The sequence below is a fragment of the Siphateles boraxobius genome, unplaced genomic scaffold, assembly GCF_051911475.1.
Source record: "Siphateles boraxobius isolate OS27281-9 unplaced genomic scaffold, OSU_SipBor_1 6, whole genome shotgun sequence".
NCBI lineage: Eukaryota > Metazoa > Chordata > Actinopteri > Cypriniformes > Leuciscidae > Siphateles > Siphateles boraxobius.
In genome coordinates, this window is record NW_027509186.1 from 16,971,440 (window position 1) to 16,995,080 (window position 23,641).

General features: G+C 42.5%; 2 protein-coding genes across 2 annotated transcripts in view; both read right to left on the reverse strand.

Annotated features, from left to right (window-relative positions):
* Window positions 1-497: 497 nt before the first annotated feature.
* Window positions 498-2,181, reverse strand: sst1.2 (somatostatin 1, tandem duplicate 2). The gene is made up of 2 exons (XM_077207380.1): window positions 1,982-2,181; window positions 498-874 (listed from the first exon to the last, which is right to left on the reverse strand). Exons 1-2 carry the CDS (start codon window positions 2,132-2,134, stop codon window positions 665-667), a joined length of 363 nt encoding a protein of 120 aa, XP_077063495.1. The 5' UTR covers window positions 2,135-2,181; the 3' UTR covers window positions 498-664.
* Window positions 2,182-3,333: 1,152 nt separating this feature from the next.
* Window positions 3,334-23,641, reverse strand: part of col4a3 (collagen, type IV, alpha 3) — a 75,903-nt gene continuing 55,595 nt past the window's right edge. Inside the window, 26 exon segments of the mRNA XM_077207897.1 lie at window positions 3,334-5,632; window positions 5,779-5,951; window positions 6,071-6,185; window positions 6,353-6,530; window positions 6,666-6,878; window positions 7,947-8,045; window positions 8,130-8,255; window positions 8,395-8,466; window positions 8,560-8,632; window positions 15,563-15,693; window positions 16,296-16,481; window positions 16,572-16,619; window positions 16,697-16,798; window positions 16,956-17,036; window positions 17,218-17,344; window positions 17,458-17,597; window positions 17,708-17,797; window positions 17,875-17,973; window positions 18,139-18,273; window positions 18,388-18,477; window positions 18,597-18,764; window positions 18,906-19,019; window positions 19,175-19,325; window positions 19,645-19,739; window positions 19,948-20,052; window positions 20,144-20,236. Coding sequence (XP_077064012.1) covers window positions 5,563-5,632; window positions 5,779-5,951; window positions 6,071-6,185; window positions 6,353-6,530; window positions 6,666-6,878; window positions 7,947-8,045; window positions 8,130-8,255; window positions 8,395-8,466; window positions 8,560-8,632; window positions 15,563-15,693; window positions 16,296-16,481; window positions 16,572-16,619; window positions 16,697-16,798; window positions 16,956-17,036; window positions 17,218-17,344; window positions 17,458-17,597; window positions 17,708-17,797; window positions 17,875-17,973; window positions 18,139-18,273; window positions 18,388-18,477; window positions 18,597-18,764; window positions 18,906-19,019; window positions 19,175-19,325; window positions 19,645-19,739; window positions 19,948-20,052; window positions 20,144-20,236 — 3,074 coding nt within the window. The 3' untranslated portion in view covers window positions 3,334-5,562.

The window sequence follows — 23,641 nt, forward strand, 5'->3', positions numbered from 1 at the left end:
TTCGGGTTAGGAGAACAAGTTGACTTGTAATTGCTAAGTTACTTATAGTCAGTAGAATATCTTTTGGGACCAACAAAATAAAGAGTCAGCAGATATTATGCAGACAGTCTACTAATACTCTAATGACAGTTGACATGTAGCTGCAAAGTTACTTAGTTAGTTGAATGTCTAAAGTGGACTATCGAAATAAAGTGTTACCGAACATTTTATCTTAACATTTGCATAACCTTTACAAAACATTAGTGTAAGTTGTGGGAACATTCCCACAGCCAGTTTCCACAAGCATTCACTAGAGAATGTTTCTCGTTGTTTTCTCTCCTTTGTCATTCTCAATCATTTGGTGTGTCGTGCCTCTCACCATGATAAACAGAAATGATCAAAATAATCCTTAATGCCTGTTAATTACCACTAATCACCACTGTGACATCTCTCTCTCTCTCTCTCTCTCTCTCTCTCTCTCTCTCTCTCTCTCTCTCTCTCTCTCTCTCTCTCTCCACATCATCCACCACAAAAAAGCCCTTTTATTTTTATTCTTTATTTTATTCTTTATTAACTTTCTATCAGTTGATTGACTGATAGAACCAATTAACTGGTGATTTGACCACAGCGGTTAGGTTATCAAGAGATTTGAGTGGGTGTTAATTGGCAACTTCAAGCGAGGGCCTCAGCAGGAAGTAAAGCCCTTCCAGTAGAAGTTTTTGCATCCCGCTTTACGTTCCCGAGTGGGAATGTGGTTCGAGCTCTCTGCCGAACGTTCTAGCTCCACACGCAGGTCCTCGTTTTCATCCACCGTTGAAATATCATTCTCACGCATCTCCATTTCAGGCATGGAGAGCAGTGAAAGGAGTTCTTCGACGTCTTTCTTAGTCCAGTCCTGGGAAAACATATGATGGAATCAACATTTAAGTTCACCCCAATCGCCCCCCCCACCCCCCCCCCCCCATCCAACCCCCACTCCACCACTTTACCTTTTATTTGGATAATAAACACTGTCTAGTAAAGCTAATGGTGTGTATTTAGAGGGGAATGTGCTTTTTGATTAGAGCTAAATGTATTCCATTAACTCAAAGTTCCTGTATAGTAAAAGATAATGCATTTACTTGCCAAGATGTAAATGAGAAAAACAGAGGGTCATTTAGAAATGTGTGTGTGAGTGAAGGAAATGGAGAGAGAGAGGGACTGGAACTAATGATGTCTTCCTAGTATTAGAAGGGGGTAATAGTAATTTCCAATTTAAACATCTATTAAAAGTAGAATGAACTAGAACATTAAACAAACTGAACATTTCAACAATCTGGAACTGAAATAGTCCTGAAAAGGATAAAAAAAAATGAACTATGAAACTGTCATTATTTATTGTTATATGTATATATAACAGCTGAAATATTATTTTTCTTTAGTGTTCCGCAGAAGAAAGCCAGTCAGTACAGGTTTGGAATGACATGAGAGTAAGTAAACAACAATTTTGTGGGGTAAACTATCCATTTATGTGTATTTAGAAAAAAAAAAGTCTAATTGATATTGGAATGTGACGCAAGTTAAATATTTGAGTGTTGGATGGCAGCACTGAACATGCAGATAATGTAAAAATAGAACTCATTTGAACAGATGGTAAAAAGAGGTGGTCAAAAATATGTCCTAGGAATGTTTTGCTAATGTTCCCATTAAGTTCTCAGAACGTAAAAAACATCTTTTTCTTTTATTGGTTATTTGAACAAGATTATGGAAGTAATAAGTAATATGGAACATAATATTTGAAAGTTCTCTGCACCATCTGAAAAAAGTAACAAGTATTATCATTTTTAAAAAAACAGACTAATTTCCAAATGAATTTTCTCAGAAAAACATTCCATGAATAATGTGTAAATAATATTTTTGTGCTTTTTTAACGTTATTAAAGATCAGATAACTAAGAATGAACATTCCAAAAGATTTTGAGAGAAATTTGGCCACTCAGTGTCAATGCGCTTTCGAGACTCACCTGTGTAGCCTGTCCAATCGCTTTTGCTCTCTGCAGAAGTCTGCGATGGCGGAAGTCCAGGTCCTGTTCTAGATGGGAGTTCGCACTGCGACCACACAGCACAAGAGACAGACCCAACAGGGCCAAATAACATTGCAACTCACACAGTCTCATCTCAAACCTCTGTTTTCCGCTCACGGAGTGTCTCTTCAGAGCTGTGGTTCTGGTTCTGGACCCTCGGAAATCCCAAGCGCTCTTTTTAAACTCTCCCCCCGCTCGTATTATTGACTGACAGCTGCCCATGTTGCTGGGTGATGGTGGATTGTGAAGTCATAAAGCATTAAGATTCTTCTGGTCCCACACTAATGGGAGACACTCTCATTAAGATAAGGCAAATGAACGAATTGCGACTTGACAATGGGAGCTACAATAAAAGCATTAGAGACTGAATGGATTTGGGTTTGTTCAGCTAATCTAAAACAAATACAACAGAGAAATGCCTGGGTTTGCGTCTCCCTCGCTCTGAAGCGCACGCCACGGAAGAAGTGAAGGATAAAAGGTTTATTAACTTAATTGATTCTGAGTGAAGAGTTTAATGTCTCTTTTCTTGAAGTGTTAACACAAGAATTAAGTGCGTTTGTGCTGTTGAGGGCTTATTCCATTCCTTTTGAAAAGATAAATGAATGAATTGAATTATTTTTGAATTCTGAATTTGAGATTCAAAGAATTGATGAAAGATAAAGTGACAGGTGTGATATATAAATCAAAGCCCAAACGTAATAAGTATTTACAGTAGAAGACGCTGTTGCTTATTTGAAGCCCTTTTGTGTTAAATGAAGCCAATGTTCTTTTCTCTTACAGATTGCCTTTAAAAATGTGAGTTTATTTGGATTTCTGATCATTTTACGTTCCACGTTGTACCATTTAGTTAGAAATGGTGGCACTGGTGATTTTGAGTGTGAGGTTACGTTCCAGTACTGCTTTACTGTAAGTGATTTCCTTAAGAGATCACTATACTACAAAAACAATGCATTTTGAAAACAAATGTTTATAGAGACTTTTCAAAGCCAAACTCAAAATCCTATAGTGAAATGTAACACAAAAACATTCGCATTAGGCATTCAAAAAGAGATTCTGCCCTGACATCTTGTGGTCAGCCTTAAGTAGTCATGACTTACTGAAGAGGCAAACAAATCTCAAAACGAGGTTACATAAAACATACTGACAGACAGACAGACAGACAGACAGACAGACAGACAGACAGACAGACAGACAGACAGACAGACAGATAGACAGATAGATAGATAGATAGATAGATAGATAGATAGATAGATAGATAGATAGATAGATAGATAGATAGATAGATCTACATCTTCATCCAAAAGAGTATTTATTCAATTAGTGCAATGTTACTACACATCCAAACACAATAATCATTATTTATGGACTGAATTAAGGGTACAAAAAAGTGTCATAGGCCAATTAAAACTGGAACAGAGATTGTGATCCTATACATTTTCTACAGAAATATTCAATATATACACATTGTTTTGGACCAAAAACCATTACAGCATTTTCAATTATACAGTTCTCGAGCTATTAAACACTGCAGTCAAAAAAAAAGAGACCATTAACTTCAAAACTGAATGTGTGCAATCATGTTTTTAGTTGCAATTTTGAAACTGCAAAACACAGTGTTTGTGATTCATATGGACACACAAATCATACGTTCAGCTAATTCAGCTTTCTATCATTCAGTACAGAAAAAGACTAGAAATATACACCCAACTGAGTGCGACAGACCTGCAACAAAGCAGATTATATAATGAAGGCCGTTTTCATACTTTCTGTATTAAGATTACACTCATAATTTTTCAATGGATTTGCATTGATAAGCTTTTACATGTAATAATTCATTACAATTTCTGTTTAAACTGAACATGAATCATCAGGAAATCGCCTTAATGCAATGTGTTGGAATACACATACTGTAATGACTACACATATACACACACCTTTTCTCTCAACGTTTCTCAAGTTTCTTTTCCTAATAGCTCCATTAACTCTGAGTCATTCAGAGTTAAATATGAACAAGCTTAAATATGTTTTGCAAAACGTCAGCACAAAAACCTATTTCAAATAAGCTTTGCACAAACAATTGAAAGAAATTCAAAGAAACAGACTTTTTTCTTGAATAAAGTTCCAAAAGCAAAGGAGATATAGCAATGTATTTGTATACTAAAGCAAAAATATAAGTTATGCCTTGCTTACAGTGAAAATTAAAGCACACAATGCTTCAAACACATCCAAAATACTTGAGCAGGGATTTACTGAATTTTAATTCAGGATATTTATGCAATTCCTGTATATTATACAATAAATTTGGAGCTTGGAAGACTGACAAATATTTACTATGCATTATTGTTTATTAAATTAGTAACACATTAAGATAATATGTGTTTATAGAGTGTTAGTCAGGAGTACATTAATGTGTAATAGTTAACTATTAAAATGTAGGTATCTAAACTTTAATTACTAAACTATTTCTCAGTAGCATTGCTAAAGTGTAGATTACCTATTCTGTTTCTATTAATTTTAAATGCTGAATTAAATATACAGTTTATGCTCAATATGAGCAACCTGAGCTCAAACTATTATTCATTGAGTGCATGTTTCTAAATGCTGAATCTTGCCAGGGGGGACATTTTTTTTTTTTCTAATGGCTAACAACTGCTATTCCCACACACAAATGTCATTCATAATTAACTACAATTGAAAAGTAGTTTCACTTTAGAGCATGAAAGCTGTATAGTAATGAGAAGTAGCGTAACTGAAGTCACCCAAAATCCTGATTTGCCCTCTCAGTTATAAGTAAATTTGAGAGAAAAACACATTTATAAGTGCTGGACAGAACACAGAGGACAGAATGCTGAAGAATCCATAGCTGGTACCCACTGTGCTGGTACCTTGGATTTAGGATAGAGCAAATCCAATACAAAGAACTTCCATTGTTTTGTTTGTTTTTTGTTCCTTAAAACTTTAGAATCAACTAAAGGTTGGAATACACTTCCCAACTTTAAAATCTGACCAGATTTTAAAACATTAGGCATGATGATATTGTTATTGTATTTGTATTGCAACACTGGTAGATAGATTACAGCTTCGCTTTCAGTAGCAACGCGTCATGACCTACGATTTGTGTTCTAAAATCGGCTTGTTTTTTGAGTCTGTGCCTATCTTAAGCGAATTTGTCAACTCTAATCTGCAATTGGCAACTGTTGTTGACTCATCTAAACTGCAAATGGGGGCAAAAATCTGAGCAAAAGTCGTGCAGTGTATTCCAGCCTTAAAAGTTCAGACTGGGTGAAATGTGTTTAAAAATGACCAGTTGCTCCATCCATAACTATATCATTCCACTCATTGACTGGTTCACAAGGAACAACAAACATAATGACAACTCACTCATAACCAGTTGTTTCCAGCTGAAACACTTGAGGGCTGACTTCACGGATCCTACCTACGTTACACAAGTCATGGAAAACTGACAAGTGGAAGTTTTTTCTAGTTCAAGTCTCATACCAAGGTCACCTCTGACCTGAAGGCTACTGCTTCATACAGACCTGACAGCGGCTGATGATTTCTTTCTGTCTTGCTGTCTGTTGGACAGGCATACTGAAGAACAAGAAATAAGGTAAAGGTTCATTGATGTTGTTTACTTAATATAATAGTATTTTTAAAACTATGCTTTAAATTTCAGAATCACCCATTTTGTCTAAAGTGGATTCAATTAAAATTGTTAACCTTCTAAAGTCGTGTACCTGAACATTCTGCTAGGGTCAAGTGATGCAAGCCAGTAGCTGTAGGAATCAGAATAGAAGTTACAGGTGCCACGACCATGACACTCTATGAATGGAATCTTCCGGAATTCTTCCAGGCAGGATCCAGGTGAGACCAGGGGTTGTCCGGAACCTTCTGCACCTGCCCCCGTTGACTAGGATGGATGGATGGATGGATAGATAGATGGATAGATAATAAACATGAACTAAATCATTGATTTTGATCTCATGATGTCTTTACTGCCATACTTGGTAAAAATTGTCTGCCTCTTACCATTGCAAAGGAGTAACCTTGCCATAGTGGAAGCCATCCTGTTGGACATTTTGGGATATTAATGGTCTGGCTGTGAATTGCTATTACATTAGCTGGTGCCTCACACACAGCACACCTTTGAGGAGGAGAGAGAGACAGTTGAACTCCTCTGTTTTATTAATATTATTATCGTATTATCTATCCACGGATGTCTTATAGTTTAACACAAACCCGACAAAGCCGTTAAGAACAACAGGTATAATAATGCAAGTACTACTGAGGAAACACAGGCTGTGTGTTTACCTGCTGATATACCGTGCCAATGTATCTCCAGAAATCAACTCCTCGTCTGCAGACTTTGGCGTGTCTGTAGACAGCCAATAGGAGTAATCATTTCGAGAGGCGTAGCCACATGTGTCGTTATGATTACAGACCAGGAAAGGCATGGTGGAGAACCTTGGCAAACAGCTTCCCAGAGTTCCTACAAACCCACAAGCAAACCGATTGTGAAAATCTGAATTTCTGTGCTCAGATTTGTTGTGTGTGTAAATGTGTCCATTTGCATTATGTGTATTCGTTTGAGAGTTGTCGTGAATGTTCTGTCTGTGTTTTATGCCTAAGTCTTGTCCGTGCCCGCCGTTATTGCCGTTGATGAAGAGAAGCGAATATCCAAAATACAGATGTTTTGACCCAGAAGGACAGACTGGTACTTCTATTGTCTGGCTATGCCTGGTAAAAAGAAATCCGGGTCTTTTCCCATTTCTTAGTTTTCGCCCAGGTGGACCCTGTGAGCCTTTGGCACCCACTTCGCCTGGCAAACCAAAAGGACCTTGGAAGGCAAACAAGGTTTATTCATTTATTTTTTTTATTTATGGCATTTGACTTTTTAACTGGAAATTGTGGACATACTGTATGTCACCTAAAACAAGTTTTTAAATGGATACTTTCATTCAGCAAGTAAAGACATTTATAATGTGTCAAAAATAATTATTTTGCAAATAAATGCTGTTCCTTTAAACCTTCTATTCATCAAAGAATCCTGATCATAAAATGATACATGACAATATTACCATAGTGAAAAATAAATACACCAAAATACATTTTAAATACATTTATTTTATGCTAGGTATACTACAAATACATTTGCATATTTATGTGCTTATAAATACCCTGCAATTGTACTGTTGGTATACTAAACTGATATGTCTGCTAAATTGGAACAACTAATTTTGTACTTATTACACTTTAGTTATCCGGGAATAGCGCTGAGGTTTCAACTAAAGATGTATATTCGATTGTGCTAAAATGGAAATATTGCAAGTACACTTGATTAAAACACATTTTAGGCTTAATATTAAGAAATGTGCATTGTGCAATAAAGAAGTACTCAAAATAAAGTTTAATTATGATATTTATATCAGTAATTGTCAAGCGATATGTCAGTAAATATGTTAATGGATTTGTAGTATACTTAGTATGAAATAAATGTATTTAAATACATTTTGGTAAAGATTTTCCACAAAAATATTAAGCATCACAACCGTTTTCAACTTTTGCAATAATAAGAAATGTATCTGGAGCATCAAATCAGCATATCAGAATGATTTCTAAAGGATCATGTGACACTGAAGACTGAAGTAATGGTGCTGAAAATTCAGCTTTGACCACATGAATTAATTATATTTGAAAATGTACTTAAATATAAAACAGTTATTTGTAATACCAATAATATTTAACAATAATTATAAATAAAATTCAGCCTTGATGAGCGTAAGAGACTTATTTTAAAAACATTAAAAACCTTACCAACCAAATAATATGTTTATGGTAGTGTACAATTAGCTATAGTTCAAATAGAAAAGTCCAAACTTCTAGGCATACCAATTTTAAGACTTACCTGGTCGTCCTGGTGGGCCAGTGTCGCCTTTCGGTCCAGGGCTCCCCTTTGGTCCAACACCTCCGTCTGCACCTGTATATCCCTTCTGACCTTGCGCTCCTAAAAGGCGGGGAATTATGCAAATACAAAATGTATTAATTAAACATCAGAGAAAATTAGATTATTGTGTTTGTGGCGTTGTACCTTTTGGACCTCGTAATCCTTTAGGTCCAAGTTCTCCGGGTTCTCCTCTCTCCCCGACTTTTCCAGGCAAACCAGGGTCCCCGGGGATAGAGATGACCTCACCCACAACAGCATAACCTTTTGGCCCTAAATAATCATTACACAAAAAGAGGGGAAACATTTTCAGATTTGCTCTTAAAATTATATACAGTATATATTATATAGACACAACAAACTGCAATGGCTTCTTTTTTAATATGTTAGTATGCAGTATATAAAAGATCACCTTTAATTCCAGGAGGTCCTTTACAACCTTTTAATCCAGGAAGCCCAATTGGACCACAATCTCCTTTTTGGCCTATAATGCAAGTAATGCCAAAAAAAAACATATTTAACTAATTGAAGATTTATTTACATTTCATTAAATTCCAATTTAATTAAGATTTCTTACCAACTGGTCCAACACATCCCAATGGTCCCATATTTCCTTTCAGACCCTTGAAACCAGGATATCCATCTCTCCCCTGAAAACATTACAGTTTATCCCAGGTCTGAATCTAACACACTAACAAATTCTATGTGAATCAGATTCACACCAGTGATTTAAAGACCCACTGAAATGCCTTGGAATGCGCAGAATGTAGGATGCGTTGATTTATACTGAAACAGGAAGCTAAGGCGGGACATATTGAATGACTCCTCCCCATTTTCAAATAGCCAATAGAATTCACCTCACAGACTACAAGTCGTACTTGACAGCGTAAGTGAGAGACTGTAAGTTTTGAATGCTTATATCTCCTAAATGTGATTTTTGTCATTGTTTTGGAACACACCAGATTATTCATACTTTAAGGCTAACACATTCATACTAAAATCTAAAAAACTTAAATTTTGGTTTTAGGGGGCCTTTAGTTATTAAATAAATCTCAAACTAAAAGTCAAACTATTAAAAAGTATTATTATCAGTAATTGAAATAAATCTGAAATAAAATATAAATATTAGATGAAGAACTTGAACTTAAAATTGCCTTGGCAACTAACTGAAACAAATAATGAAAATATAAAAATAAAATCGAATTCAAAATATTAACAATATTCAAACAATATGCTAGTATATAAATAAATAATACTAAAATAACACAGATTCACATTTTCAAATCTAAATAAGAACTATAAATGCTTTTGAAAATGGCGGTTCTCTTACGAGAGTACTCTTGTGTTGCGTAGCCCCCTTTTCTCGAGAATACTGAAGCCAAAAATTATCCTTGATTTTGCATTAGTTTAAAACACATTGCTGCACAGAGCAGACCTAGGCGAAGCAGCTCGCGCGCCTATTGGTTGCTCTGCGGCAACTGCTGCAGCCTATCGATGGACTGTTCGGGACGTAAGCACCAATGAGGGCGCGGGCGCCCTCGCGCCTCACGTCCCGCCAGAATGGGCGTGGCTTATGTCTATTTAAGCCGAGTCCAGATAGGATGTTCTTTGATTTTTCACCTCTTCAGCGAAGACTCCACATCGCTGAATCTCTGGAGAAACCTGCGTTGTTGACGAAGCCTTCAGCGGGACGAGCATCTGCTTCGCAGAACAGGAGTTGGCCATCTTCGCCTCTTCTCCGCCCGTACCTGCTGCGCTTTCCGGCGCCCATATCCTTTTATACTTGCTGTGTGTTCGCCCTCGAACTCACTCTCTAAAAGAGCTGAGGCGTTGATACAAATGCCTAATTTCTTGCAGAGCCCCTCTCAGTGATGGGGACCACCACATCCTGTGTGTTTCCTGCCTGGGACGGACCCACGCTGACATCACGCTTTCCCAAGACGGTTGCCCGGAATGCGAGGACATGGCTATGTCGACCCTGCGGGCTCGACTGGCCACGTTTGACGTGGATCCCACTCCTCCATCTCTGTCTGGGCCGCACCATAAAAAGCGCCGCTCACAGAGAGCTCCGGAAGCTACCGCAGTGAGTGAATGCACGCCGGCCATCTGCCACGATCACGGCCGCCCAGCCTCCGTCTGCTGCTGTCGTGCATCTCGAGTCGGAGGGTGAAAACGCGGATGAGGACAGCTGTTCTATTGCCGCGTCGCTGAGTGAAGAGTGGTCAGGCTCCATTCTGGACCCTGTTTCCTGCCCGGCCGCCACTCAATGCCTCAGACAAGGCCCGCTCCTTTCCTGCCAGAGCTGCACGAGGAGCTATCTAAGAGCTAGAAGGCGCCATTTTCTGCCAGGCTACGGTCTTCTATCTCTGCGACGCTCTCATGTGTTGACGGCGCGAAGGATAAAGGCTACCTCGCCATTCCTCCGGTCGAGGAAGCTGTAGCCACCCACTTGTGCCCGCCCTCCGCTGGATGGCAGGCCAAGCCCGCTCTTCCCTCGAAAGCCTGCAGGACCACTCCCTGCGCCCGCGGGCCTCTTCGGCCCGGCGGTCAAGGGCTTTGCGGAACTCTTCTCGGAGGTGCAGAAGACGTCGCAAGCCATGCGACACTTCATCCTGCGGCGCTCCAGCTCCGAGGCAGGTCGCTCTAAAAAGCAGCCGCCTAGCCGCAGTACAGCGTTGCGCCTCCGCCACCCCACCAACAGAGGGACTCTCAGCAGCGCTCATGCTCGTCGAGCCGCCACAGGCCGCCTCCCCCCGCCTAAGATAGTGCTGAAGCCTGAGCCCTCAAAGTCTTCCTGACCAGTCAAGGAAGAAGAAGATGGCTGAGTCCCGCCGCGGCCGGACCATCATCAAAGAAACTATGTCTCGCTTTCCCAGTCCCCTCAACAGAGCCGGCTGGAGAAGTACACTCTACAGTCAAAAAGCCCGTCACTCGACCCGCTGGTCTGTATCCAAAAGCCGTTTTCACAGCTACCCACATAAATCTCAAAAAGAGCATTTTCTCTCTGTGCCTGGCTCACGCCACAGAGACTGTAAATGTAGGAAAGGTGCCCACGTCCCAGTGTTCACCCTTACACATAAGCATGGCCCGTTCAGTGTCACACACTCTTTCACGGCCCATCCCATTAAACTTGGCTCATGCCACACGTTAGAAATGTAGGTACAGTGTTCACTCCTACCCACAAACACTGTTTGTCATACGACACACCGACTAGCTCACGCCGCGGATGTTATAAGTGTAGAAGCGGTGCCCACTACCCAGTGTTCACCCCTACACATAAGCACAGCTCGCTCTGTAACTCACATGCACTAAGATTGTGTTCAGTGAGTAGACAGCCTTTCTCAGAGTGAGGGCTTACAGACAAACACCGCAGACTATGTGTCACACACACGCAGCGGCCAGAGCCAGATATCATTCTTCCCCTGGCTTTGAGTCTGAAAGCATGGGAAATGATCCCGGGCGTGTCACAATGGGTACTGAACACCATAAAGCGAGGCTATTCGCTGCAGTTCGCTTACAGACACCAGTGCTATCGGGCCAAGGTCGAAACTACGGTGAGAAACAAAGTAGCACATCTACTTTGTGCCGAAATAGCGAAACTGCTGGGGAAAGGAGCTATAGAAACCGTCCCTCTGACACAGAGCGCGTCAGGTTTCTACAGTAGATATTTTCTTGTTCCCAAGAAGGATGGTGGTCTCAGACCCATTCTAGATCTCAGACGCCTGAACAGAGCCCTCTGGCGGAGATCATTCAAAATGCTCACGGCCAGACAAATCCTTGCGCAAGTTCGCCCAAGGGACTGGTTTATTTCAGTAGATCTGAAAGATGCCTATTTTCAGATTCAAATATCGCCCCATCACAGGCCTTTCTTACGATTCGCCTTTGAGGGCCAGAGCTATCAGTACACCGTCCTGCCGTTCGGCCTGTCTCTAGCACCTCGCACATTCATGAAGTGCATGGACGCGGCAGCTGACGTCACAACGTCTTCGGCCTGTGGGCAGCCCAGGAAAGGCGCCTACACATAAATTGTCTAGAGATGAAAGTGGTCGAGAATGCGCTGGGGCACTTTCTCTCCTCTTTAAAGGGCAAGAATGTCCTAGTCCGCACAGACAACATGGCAGTAGTGTCATACATAAACTGCCAGGGCGGTCTCAGATATTTTCTAAAAGGTCTGCCCGCCATAACCAAGGTAATAGTCTAACAATTAAATTCTTAGATGGTACATTTATGGAGAATGTTGAGGAATTTAAATATCTGGGCCTCTGGCTCGACTCCAGCCTCTCCTTTAGGCCTCATATTGACTCTATAGTGAAAAAAGTAAATTATAATTTAAGATTATTATATCGTTCAATTAATTGCTTCACACAATCGATTAGATTAAAATTGTAACTCAACTTTTATTTCCTATTATTGATTATGCTGACTTTGTCTATATATGTGTACAACAGAATTACACCTTAAATCCTTAAATGTTGTTTACAACAGTCTCTGTCGATTTGTGTTGAGATGTCCGTTTCTAACTCATCATTGTCATATGTACCAACAATTGAATTTCTTATCACCAAAGGCCAGACGACAGCTACACTGGTTCCAGTTTATTTTTAAATGTTCCTTTTTTAATTATCCTCTATATTTGAAGCAACATTTAGTTCTATATAGGTCAACTTGTGGCCTGAGACACCTTGATCATCTCTTTTTTGCTGTCCCAAATATATCTAAAGAAATCGGAAGACGTGCTTTCAAATTTAAAGCCCCCTCTGATTGGAACAACTTGCCTTGTTCCTTAAGGTCTATCTCTTCCTTCCCACTCTTTAAGTCAGCCGCTTTAACTTACTTGCAATTCTGCGATCAATGTAAATGTTTCCCTGGTGTTTGACCAGTGTGTATGTGTGTATATAGGTATGTATTTTTGTGTTTGTATTTGTAGGTTATTTATTTGCTTGTTTTGGTGGCTTCGTCAAAAATGGTTCTCTCCTGTAATATTGTAATATCTTAATATCACCTAATTTCATACTACTGTATATTGTTTATGTGAATACGCTTTGGACAGAGGTGGGACAGGTTGGGGTGGATGGTTGTGAGGAAGAGCTTTAGTATGTATGTATGTGTACGTTTTTGGTGTTATCTTGAGGGCCCCCTCGAAAACGAGGTTTCATCTCAAGGGGTTATCCTCTAATAAAATGAAATGAAATGAAATAAAGATCAAGAAGCCTCCACGCGTTGGCAGAACGCCTCCTTGTGTGGTCTCAGCACAACCTGCGCTCATTGACAGAAGCACACGTGCCGTGCTGTCAAAGCGTTGGTGCGGACATGCTGTCCAGAGACAACATTCCTCCAGGGGAATGGTCCCTGCACCCCCATGTGGTTCAGTTGCAATGGGACCCGTTCGGCAGAGCGAAAGTCGATCTCTTCGCATCGTCAGAGAATGCGCACTGCCCAATATTTTTCTCGAAAAACAGGGATGCGCTGGCCCACGACTGGCCCAGCCTCCACCTCTATGCGTTTCCCCCGGTCGCGCTGTTACCTCAGGTAATCAAGTGAATCAGGGAGAGCGATTGCTCTGTGCTCCTCGTGGCACCGCTTTGGAGGAACCAAGTTTGGTTCCAAGAGCTGATGCAGTTGGTGAGCCTGTCCGGTGAGGAGGGATCTCCTCTGTCAGGTCAGGAGTGCGGTTTGGCACCCGCACCCCAAACAATGGGCCCTGCATGTGTGGGCCATCAACGGGTATCCGCTGATCTCCCAGTAAACGTGCTTAATACTATCACACAGGCTAGAGCGCCCTCTACCAGACGGCTCTACGCTTCTAAGTGGTCAGTGTTTTCTAGCTGGTGCTCAGCCCGAAACCTAGACCCACAACGCAACAGCGTTACGGAGATCCACTCCTTCCTACAAGAGCTTTTGGACGAGGGCAGGTCCCCCTCCACGCTCAAAGTGTATCTTGCGGCCATTGCAGTGTTTTTGAAACCCCTGCACGGTCAGTCACTGGGAAGGAACGATCTTATCATCCGTTTCTTTAGAGGTGCTAGGAGACTAAACCCTCCGTGACCCCCTATGGTTACGGTCTGGGACCTCTCCATGGTCCTGAATGCCATGAAAAGTGGTCCCTTCAAACCCTTTCAGTCAGTGGACTTATGGGTTCTATCTTTTAAAACCGTTTTCTTCATGGCTCTCGCTTCAGTTAAGCTAGTGGGTGACCTGCACGCGGTCTCTGTAAGCGCGACGTGCTTGGAGTTTGGGCCTAACGACTCTAAAGTTGTCCTCAAACCAAGGCATGGCTATGTTCCTGAAGTGTTTTCCACTCCGTTCAGAGCTTTTGTCATCTCCCTGTCAGCCCTACCTGGGTCTGACGGCGAAAATGACATTAATCTCCTCTGCCCGGTCAGGGCATTGAGGATATATGTTGAGCGGTCTGCTGCGTTCAGGCAGTCAGAACAGCTCTTCATTTCGTTCGGTGGCCGCAGCAAAGGGCTAGCCGCCTCGAAACAGACTCTTTCCAGATGGATAGTTGACACTATGCCTTATAGGTCTAAGGGCCTTCAATGTCCCTTAAGCTTCAGAGCCCATTCAACCAGAGGCGTGGCCTCTTCATGGGCCTGGTCCAGTGGAGTTTCACGCCAGAATGTTTGTAGGGCGGCAGGCTGGGCCTCTCCGTCTACATTTATACGATTTTACAACCTGGAAGTTCCTTCGCTGCAGGCTAAGCTGTTCTCAGTCTAATAATTGACTGACAGACTATAACAGTCAGTTGCAATACAGTTCAGGCCGACTCAGGACCCTCCTGTCTGTGATTATGTGATAAGCACTGATTCCTATAGTTATAGAATTATGATATATTTAGGCCCACTACTTGTTGGTCTGAATATCACTCGCTAGTATGTTTCACAAGTATGGTTCTCCGGGTACACATCCCTTGAGGCCATGTGTGGAAACTTCAGCACGCACAGCGTTTTCCATTGGGTTCCTGTAGCGTAAGCTAGGTGACGCAACACGAGAGTACTCTCGTAAGAGAGCGCTCTCGGTTCTCTCTAGATGAGGCAACGAGTGTTGCGTAACCCTGCTGTGCTTGTGCTACATTCTGGTTTTTCTTCAGTGTGAAAAACCAAAGAACATCCTATCTGGACTCGGCTTATATAGACATAAGCCACGCCCATTCTGGCGGGACGTGATGTGCGAGGGCGCCCGCGCCCTCATTGGTGCTTACATCACGAACAGTCCATCGATAGACTTCAGCAGTTGCAGAGCAACCAATAGGCACGCGAGCTGCTTCGCCTAGGTCTGCTCTGTGCAGCAATGCGTTTTAAACTAATGCAAAATTAAGGATGATTTTTGGCTTCAGTATTCTCGAGAAAAGGGGGCTTATGCTAGCTAGCTAGCTAAGCTAGCTTACGCAACACTTGTTCCCTCATCTAGAGAGAACCGAGGTTACGTTAGTAACCGAGAGCGTTCTTCAGCTAACAGTAATTATTATGGAATATTTCTTCCTGGTTCTGCAGACTGAAATCTAAGAATATAAATATAAACAACTTCATAAAAGCCAACAGTTTATCAATAAATTGATAGAAATCTAGTTGAACACTTACTGCTTCACCAAGAACACCTCGATCACCAGCACAACCGGGTAGCCCCACAAGTCCCTGAGGCCCGACGCTGCCTTTATCTCCCTTTAGGCCTGGACCGGGATCACCAGGAGGACCATATGGTCCTCTGAGACCTGTATTTAAAAATACACAGAAACAACAGAAGACATGTGATGAGTAATTAATAGCAGGTTGAGAGTAAACAATAGCAGGCTGCTAAGCAGTATAGATGTTGCGAAAACCATAAACATTAAATTTTTCATGAAGAATCTACATTTAGTCTGTTTATTTACATGTATTGTCAGGACACATTTCCAATTAGATATCAAACCTAAAGGAGTGGTGTCTGCACAAACAAAACTCACTACCATTATACCAGGATTTTGCTGGTGGTAGCCAGTGTCTTGAGTGGGTTTTACTATGTTAGTGTGGTATCTAGGGTCTTTAGGTGGTTGCTATGTCATTGTTTTAGATCTAAAAAATAGCCCACCCCCGAGTTTCAATTTTTTTCTCTATGTTTCTTTATCATCCACCAGGTAAAAATCAGGGTAAGTCTCCACCAGGTAAGTCTGACCACTTAGAAAAGCAAAAGCACACCTCTCTCCGACACGCTTGATAATTTGAGGTATCTTTCATGTCCGTAGCAAGTATAATGGGGTAAAGGATTTAAAAGAAATGTTAACCCTTGGTACTATCAATAGTAAGAAAGCACATTACTAATTAGACGACTAATCACCTGGTGGGCCAGGTAATCCATTAGGTCCTTGCTCCCCTTTTGGACCACTAATACAGACACCAGGTGGACCTGGGCACCCTTGTTGCCCCATATCTCCTGGTTTGCCTGGAGAACCAATAACTCCAGCTGGACCGCAGGGACCTGGTGGCCCACATGGCCCTGGGGGTCCAGAACAGCCTTTAGTACCTGAAATTAAGCATACACATAAAGTGTTAGCATGGATAAGTTATTAAGATCTGCATGTTAGGAGGGTAGGCTTTCTAATCGTGGACTTACCTTTCTCACCCTTGATGCCAGGTGGGCCAGGATCCCCATTCTTAGTGCCTAAAAGAACAAAATCAAGAATGGTTAATAAGTATATTCCTTCATATGAATGTGTGTGTTTGTGTGTGACATCTTACACCCTCTATCTCCTTTATCTCCAGCAGATCCTGGAATGCCATCTCTGCCTTGAACACCTCGATATCCTGAAGACCCAGGATCTCCAGCTGAACCAGGAACACCTTAATAAACATAGAGATATATGACTGGAAAAAAACAACAAACCAGTAGTGTAATTTCATCATGTTTTACAGAATATGGATTATTGGTGTTATATGTTATATAAGTTATAATACATTTAACAGAAGGGGATAATTTAATGCTAGAATAGGATCGTACCCGGTGGACCACGGCGCCCTTCACATCCAGGTGGACCTTGAAGCCCATCTAAACCTTCATCACCAGGAGCTCCTGGAAATCCTAACAATGTGACATTGGATAACAGAATAATACTTCATGTGTCTTTGAGAAAATGATGGGATATATATATATATATATATATATATATATATATATATATATATATAGGAAATGATATAATCAAAAATATTTCAATGAGTATTGAATTAAAAGGATTCAATTTTACTGTATAAATGAATACCTGGATCTCCTGGTACCCCAGTTTCGCCTCTTTCCCCAGGAACCCCCGAGCAACCTGGGAGACCATTTGTCCCACATATACCCTTGTCACCCTTTTCCCCTCTACCCCCTGGAGAGCCTGGCTCACCCTTACAGAATAAGAAAAGTAAAGCAAGGGAGTGGGCACTGGGTTAGGATCCTGGCTTAAAAGGCGAATGACACTTTTTTTCAACAATGAGAATTGAACTATGTAAATTGATACCTTCTCACCAGGTAGTCCTGGAAGCCCTAGCCCAGGGGGGCTAGGTTCACCTTTGATTCCCTTTGGTCCATTTGGCCCTAGGACACCAGGAGTCCCAGTCCCCCCACGAACACCAGGTAAACCTTTGAGGCCTTTCACTCCTGTGGGACAAACAGACACATTTGCATATGTGAAACGGCTTATGGAAAATACATCTGAAGCATCATGGTGTTGAAATAAGGGTTAGATTGACAAGCGTTTATGAACTTACCTGGAAACCCCATAACTCCTGGATCCCCAAAGTTTCCATCAAGACCCCAATTTCCTGGAAGCCCATTCTGGCCAGGGTCACCAGGAGGGCCTGGCAAAAAAGAAGGTTTGTACATATGGACTATGTTCAAATGTGAACAGCAAGGTTTTGCATTTAAGCATCTATACCTGGTGGACCAGGAACTCCTGGATATCCATTCTTCCCACATTGACCATAGTTGCCTTGGAATCCTAATTCCCCTTTAGAGCCAGGTATACCAAGAATACCTAAAACACATGGAGTATGTTTAATATAATGTCTGAGAAGTGTTGCAGTTCCATCAACAGGGTTGAGCTTACAGAAAACAAATATGAGGAACAGACAAATTGAATGTATAGACATAAAGGCTTGCATATTTAAGAGAAGTGGAAACCAGATGTTGAAAGGGTCACCTGGTAGGCCAGGGTCACCGGGATTCCCTGGACACATAATAATTAATGGCGGTCCCTTTGGACCACGGGCCCCAGGGTCTCCTGGTTCCCCGGGTTTTCCCGTGTCTCCAGGCACTCCATTCCTACCCAGTAAACCTGATGAAAGACCATAACCATCATTGTAATATGACTAATTTTACCAATATAAAAGAAAAAATGCAGCTTGAACAAAAAAATCTTTGCTAGATTTGTATGTGTGTATGTTTGAACCTTTAGGTCCCGGGAGCCCTGGTGGTCCAGGATTTCCATCTACTCCAGGTGGACCAAACATTCCAGGACTCCCCTGACCTCCGTTTGTACCTGAAACAAAAAAAAGTACTTAGAAAAAAATTTAATTGGTTGATGTGTTTTGGAAAATAGTATCTGGTCATTCATTGTTTGACCAATCTCCATGTTCCAAAAACTTGGAAGTTGAGTACCTGGAAATCCTGGAGAACCATCCCGACCGTGGAAACCTTTTGGTCCCCGGATACCAACCAAACCAGCCTGTCCAATTTTCCCAGGTATCCCAAATTCACCTTGTATACCAGGTAAACCCATTCCAGGTAATCCAGTTTCGCCTTTTGGCCCCTTAAGCCCTTGCAGCCCTAAAGACAATATATGTCACAGTGGACACCATTGTGGGGATTTGTACAAACTGGTATCTTGATAGTGACTTTTGCCATCAATTCATTCACTTTAATATCTAGTTATAAATGTTAATATCTACAAATATTGGATTTTCTTACCAGTGGGTCCATCTAGTCCTTTGATGCCTGAGGGCCCTTCATCACCTTTAACTCCTGGCATACAACATCCTAGAACACCAGCTTCTCCTGGCAAACCATCCAGACCCAGTGTACCTGTGTGAACAGTCTGCAGGTGAGAGATGGATTGATATACTGTATACTGTAGATGGACAGAGATTTTGTGTGCATGTATAGCTGTGTGTATTGCATATTCCTTAGGGAAGAATTGTGCTTGTGTCACTAAATGCATTGGAATGGAATCCACCAACCACGGTCTCCTGGTGGTCCATCCCTTCCTCTTTGACCTTGGCATCCTGATAATCCAGGAGGGCCAGAGATTCCTGGTAGTCCAAGACACCCTTCATCTCCTGGCAGGCCTTGCCGACCCTTGGGCCCTGGGGAGCCGAATGTTACTTCACCCTGTGGATGGAATTTAAATTTATTCTGATTAAGAAAAAAACACACCTGTACTCATGTCGTCTCAATTAAATTCGTTTTTGCTAATTTTACTTCAGAATGATTAAAACTTGCTACAACACTTTGGTGTTAAGTTCTATCCTCATTTTATCACCCCCATGTTGTTCTAAACCTGTCATTTTGAGGACTGTTTTTTTACTTTTTAGTACAACAAAAGCATACAGTGATCACTGTCAAGCTTTAAAAATGATAAAAATTATAACACTATAAAACATGATTAAACTGGTCCATACAAATGGACATTATATAACAAGTCTCTGACCTTCATGCCTGGCATTCCTGGTGGTCCTGGAGGGCCAGGACGGCCTACAAATCCATAACCAGCTTGACCTGGCTTCCCTTTCACACCCTTATCACCTGCATCAATGAGAAGAAATTGAGATCAGAGAGGAGTGGCACCATTAGAAGTCACCCATCCACAACATTACACAGCCAAGGGAAAATTGGATGCAAAACCATAATTTTTTAATCTACTTTTAAACTAATGAATGCTGTTTGTAGATTTATCAGAAACAAACTTTGTTGGTTATGTTGACTTATTTTATTTATTTAAGTTTCTTCCCACCTTTGGGACCAGTAAGTCCAGGAACTCCTGGTATTGACAGTCCTTTCTCTCCTTTTAAACCGCACAATCCCGAAAATCCTTGAACCCCAGCACAACCATCATTACCTAAAACATACATTAATTCATGGTAATCCATTCTACTTCCTGTTCTCAGTCTACTTGTCCATCTGTCAAGTTTTTTATCCCCCCTGCTTACCTGGAGGTCCTGGTTGACCAGGTGGACCAGGCAGTCCAGGCTCACCTGGGTCTCCAGGTGTTGTTTGTACTGGTCCTGGAGATCCTTTCTCACCTGTGGGATGCAACTGTAATATTTAAGCCTATAATTTCTCCTTAATACCACTAGTCGTCACCTGCTTCTAAGTTTTACTACTGTTGGCAGGCCTGTGTCTGCTTTGCATTTGTATTCCAACTCACTGGTGATGTGCTTTAAAGACCCCCCGTGGTGAAAATCAAGTTCCCTTTCAAGGGAACTCGAGCTGCGTTGAGACGCGGTGGGAACGCTCTGCGTGATTGCTTCGTGAAGCACGTGTATAATCAGTCCAATGGAAGAGCGAGATGTCATAGGCGGTGACGTCATAGACCAGGAAGCTATAAAGCACACCAGAAAACAGACCGCGACAGCTTCTGTTGCCTTCAGCAAGCGCTCTCTGTATACTGTCCTTGTCTATTTACTGTTGTCTGTCACAAGCACATTATCTATCTATATATATATATATATATATATATATATATATATTATGGCGAAACAAGAATTCAAGCGTTGTGTTGTCCCTTGCCCTCGTTTCATCACGGGTGGGGACACACATCAGCTTTGTGTTGCTTGTCTGGGAGTGGAGCATGCCCAGTCAGTTCTCGAGGGAGCTGACTGTGAGCATTGCGAGAAGCTGTCCGTGAGGACGCTCCGCTCTCGCCGGGCGTTCTTTGAGGAGGACGGTTCGGTTCGCGCTCCCCGAGGTGCGGGTCCCGCTGCTGCCGAGGCACAGCGAAGGCTGTCATCTTGGGGTTCGCATATGGATCTAGTAGCGGGGCTTGAGACGGGCCCAGCCCTTTCTCAACCCTTACCTGCTTGATCCGGTGCCTCTGCCCAGGAAGGAGCCCGCGCTGCGGCTTCTCCTTCCCAGGTTGGGGCACCATTGTTGCGGCTATCCAGTTCTGAGGATCTGGATGTAGTCAGTGTTGATATGGGGGATGTTGAGTCTTCGCCAGCTCATGCCTCCGGTAATGATGAGGAGCTTATGGAGGTTTTATCTCGTGCTGTAGCTAGATTAAATATTGAATGGCCAGCCGATGATTCTCTGAGTGTTACTAAGAAAAGTTTATTAGATGAAAGATTTTTACCATCTAAAACACAGCCTCCACGCCGGGGACTCCCGTTTTTTCCCGATCTCCACAATGAGGTTTCGAGATCGTGGAATAAACCGGCGTCATTCAGAGTATTTAACCCACAAACTTCCTGTTACAGTAATGTTTTGGGTGCATCTGATTATGGTTATGTGACGGTGCCTCGGGCTGAAGAGACGCTCGCGAGCTATCTCTCTCCCGAGTCATCGTCATCATTAAAAACCCCGACGTTACCCACCAAGCCATTAAAATCTACATCTTTGCTGATGGGTAAAGCTTATTCGGCAGCAGGTCAGGCTGCGTCATGTCTGCACACTATGTCTATACTGCAGGCATACCAGGCTGATCTGCTGAAGGATATCGATGAACGTGAGGAAGTCAGCGCTGACGCAATTCGAGAATTGCGTCGCGCAACAGACCTGTCTCTCCGGGCCACCAAGGAGACGGCCAAATCAGTGGGCCGTTCTATGGCAGCCCTTGTGGCCACGGAGCGGCATCTTTGGTTAAATCTGTCTGATATAAAAGATAAAGATAGGTCTGTTCTTCTGGACGCGCCACTGTCACCTTCAAGTTTGTTTGGCGACGCTATCAACTGTGTCGTCGATAGGTTTCAAGAAACGAAAAAACAATCGGCTGCGTTCCAGAGGTTTCTTCCTCGACGTTTCGATGTCCCCGAGACTGCTGGGCGAAAAATGATTATTAAATCCGAGCAGTCTCATCCGAGTACAAGCTCCTCACAGCACAGAGTGCATCAAAAACAGAGCGTCGCCACTCGGGCTCCTCCACAATCTGGGGAATCTGGGTGGCGGTCGCAGTCCAGGCCAGCTAGGGGTAGGCAAGATCTGAGGACTGTCATCTCTAAGAAGGCTTGGGCTAAGAAGAAGTCCTGACGCCCAAGGCGTCAGGCTTCTGAGGGTGGTCCCCTCCGAGGAGGGACGATTTCGAGAAATCGTTCATCCTCGGCACCCTCTGGGGGGCGATTCTCTGAGGAGAGTCGCAGCGCTGCCACATCGGTTGTTCCCTCCCGGGTCGCCGCTTCAGGGCACCGAGGTGTCAGCGTCCCCATACGATTCTCCGAGGAGGATCGTAGAACGGTCAGTTCGGTTGTTCCCTGCCGGTTCGCCGCTTCAGGGCACCGAAATGTCCGTACAACCGAATCCCGAGGCCAGTCTCGAGAGACTGGTCCCCTTAGTAGAATTTCTGGCAGCGTGGAAACTACTGCCAAATATTTCTCAGTGGGTCCTGCATATAATAGAAAAGGGTTACAGAATTCAGTTCGGTTCTCGTCCGCCCAGATTTCAAGGGGTCCTTCCCACAGTGGTGGACCCAAGGCAGGCTCGGGTCATGGAGCTAGAAGTACTGACGCTTCTGCAAAAAGGGGCTATAGAAAGGGTTTCTCCTCCCAGCAGAGAGTCAGGGTTTTACAGCCGTTACTTCATCGTTCCCAAGAAGGATGGGGGGTTGCGTCCTATTCTAGATCTGCGTCAGTTAAACAGCAGAGTTCACAAACTCAAGTTCAAAATGCTTACACTCAAACAGATTGTATCACAGATTCAGTCCGAGGACTGGTTTGTCAAAATAGACTTGAAGGACGCTTACTTTCATGTATCCATTCATCCTCATCACAGGAAGTTCCTGAGGTTTGCTTTCGGGGGCGAAGCATACCAATATCGGGTCCTTCCATTCGGCCTAGGTTTATCACCCCGCACCTTTACGAAATGCGTGGATGCAGCGCTGGCTCCTCTGAGACTCCAGGGCATTTGCGTATTAAACTATATCGACGACTGGTTGGTCCTGGCTCGTTCCGAGCAATTGGCAGTTCGGCATCGAGATGTCGTTCTGTCTCACATAAAGAGGTTGGGGTTGCGGCTAAACACCAAGAAGAGTGTGCTCCTCCCAGCCCAGATGACCACTTTTTTAGGGGTGATGTGGGATTCGTGTTTATCATGTTTATTAGATCCAATACCCACTAAACTACTGAAAGAAGTGTTACCTGTAGTCGAAGAGCCTCTTCTTAATATTATTAACTCGTCTTTATTTTTAGGTCATGTTCCAAAAATATTCAAGCTGGCAGTAATAAAACCTCTCATTAAGAAACCGCAATTAGATCCAAATAACTTAGCAAATTACAGACCCATCTCAAATCTTCCATTTATGTCTAAAATACTAGAAAAAATTGTGTCCGCTCAATTGTGCTCTTTCTTACAAGAAAATGATATCTATGAAAAATTCCAGTCAGGCTTCAGACCGCATCATAGCACAGAAACTGCGCTAGTTAAAATTACAAATGATTTACTTTTAGCTTCTGACCAAGGCTGTATCTCAATACTAGTTCTACTCGATCTTAGTGCTG

What these genes read in the sequence shown, in the direction of transcription:
- sst1.2 (XM_077207380.1), bottom strand. Translation starts at nt 2,134, where the DNA reads ATGAGACTGTGTGAGTTGCAATGTTATTTGGCCCTGTTGGGTCTGTCT. An exon ending in CGATTGGACAGGCTACACAG is followed by an intron (nt 875 to 1,981) that starts GTGAGTCTCGAA and finishes ATGTTTTCCCAG; the next exon opens with GACTGGACTAAGAAAGACGT.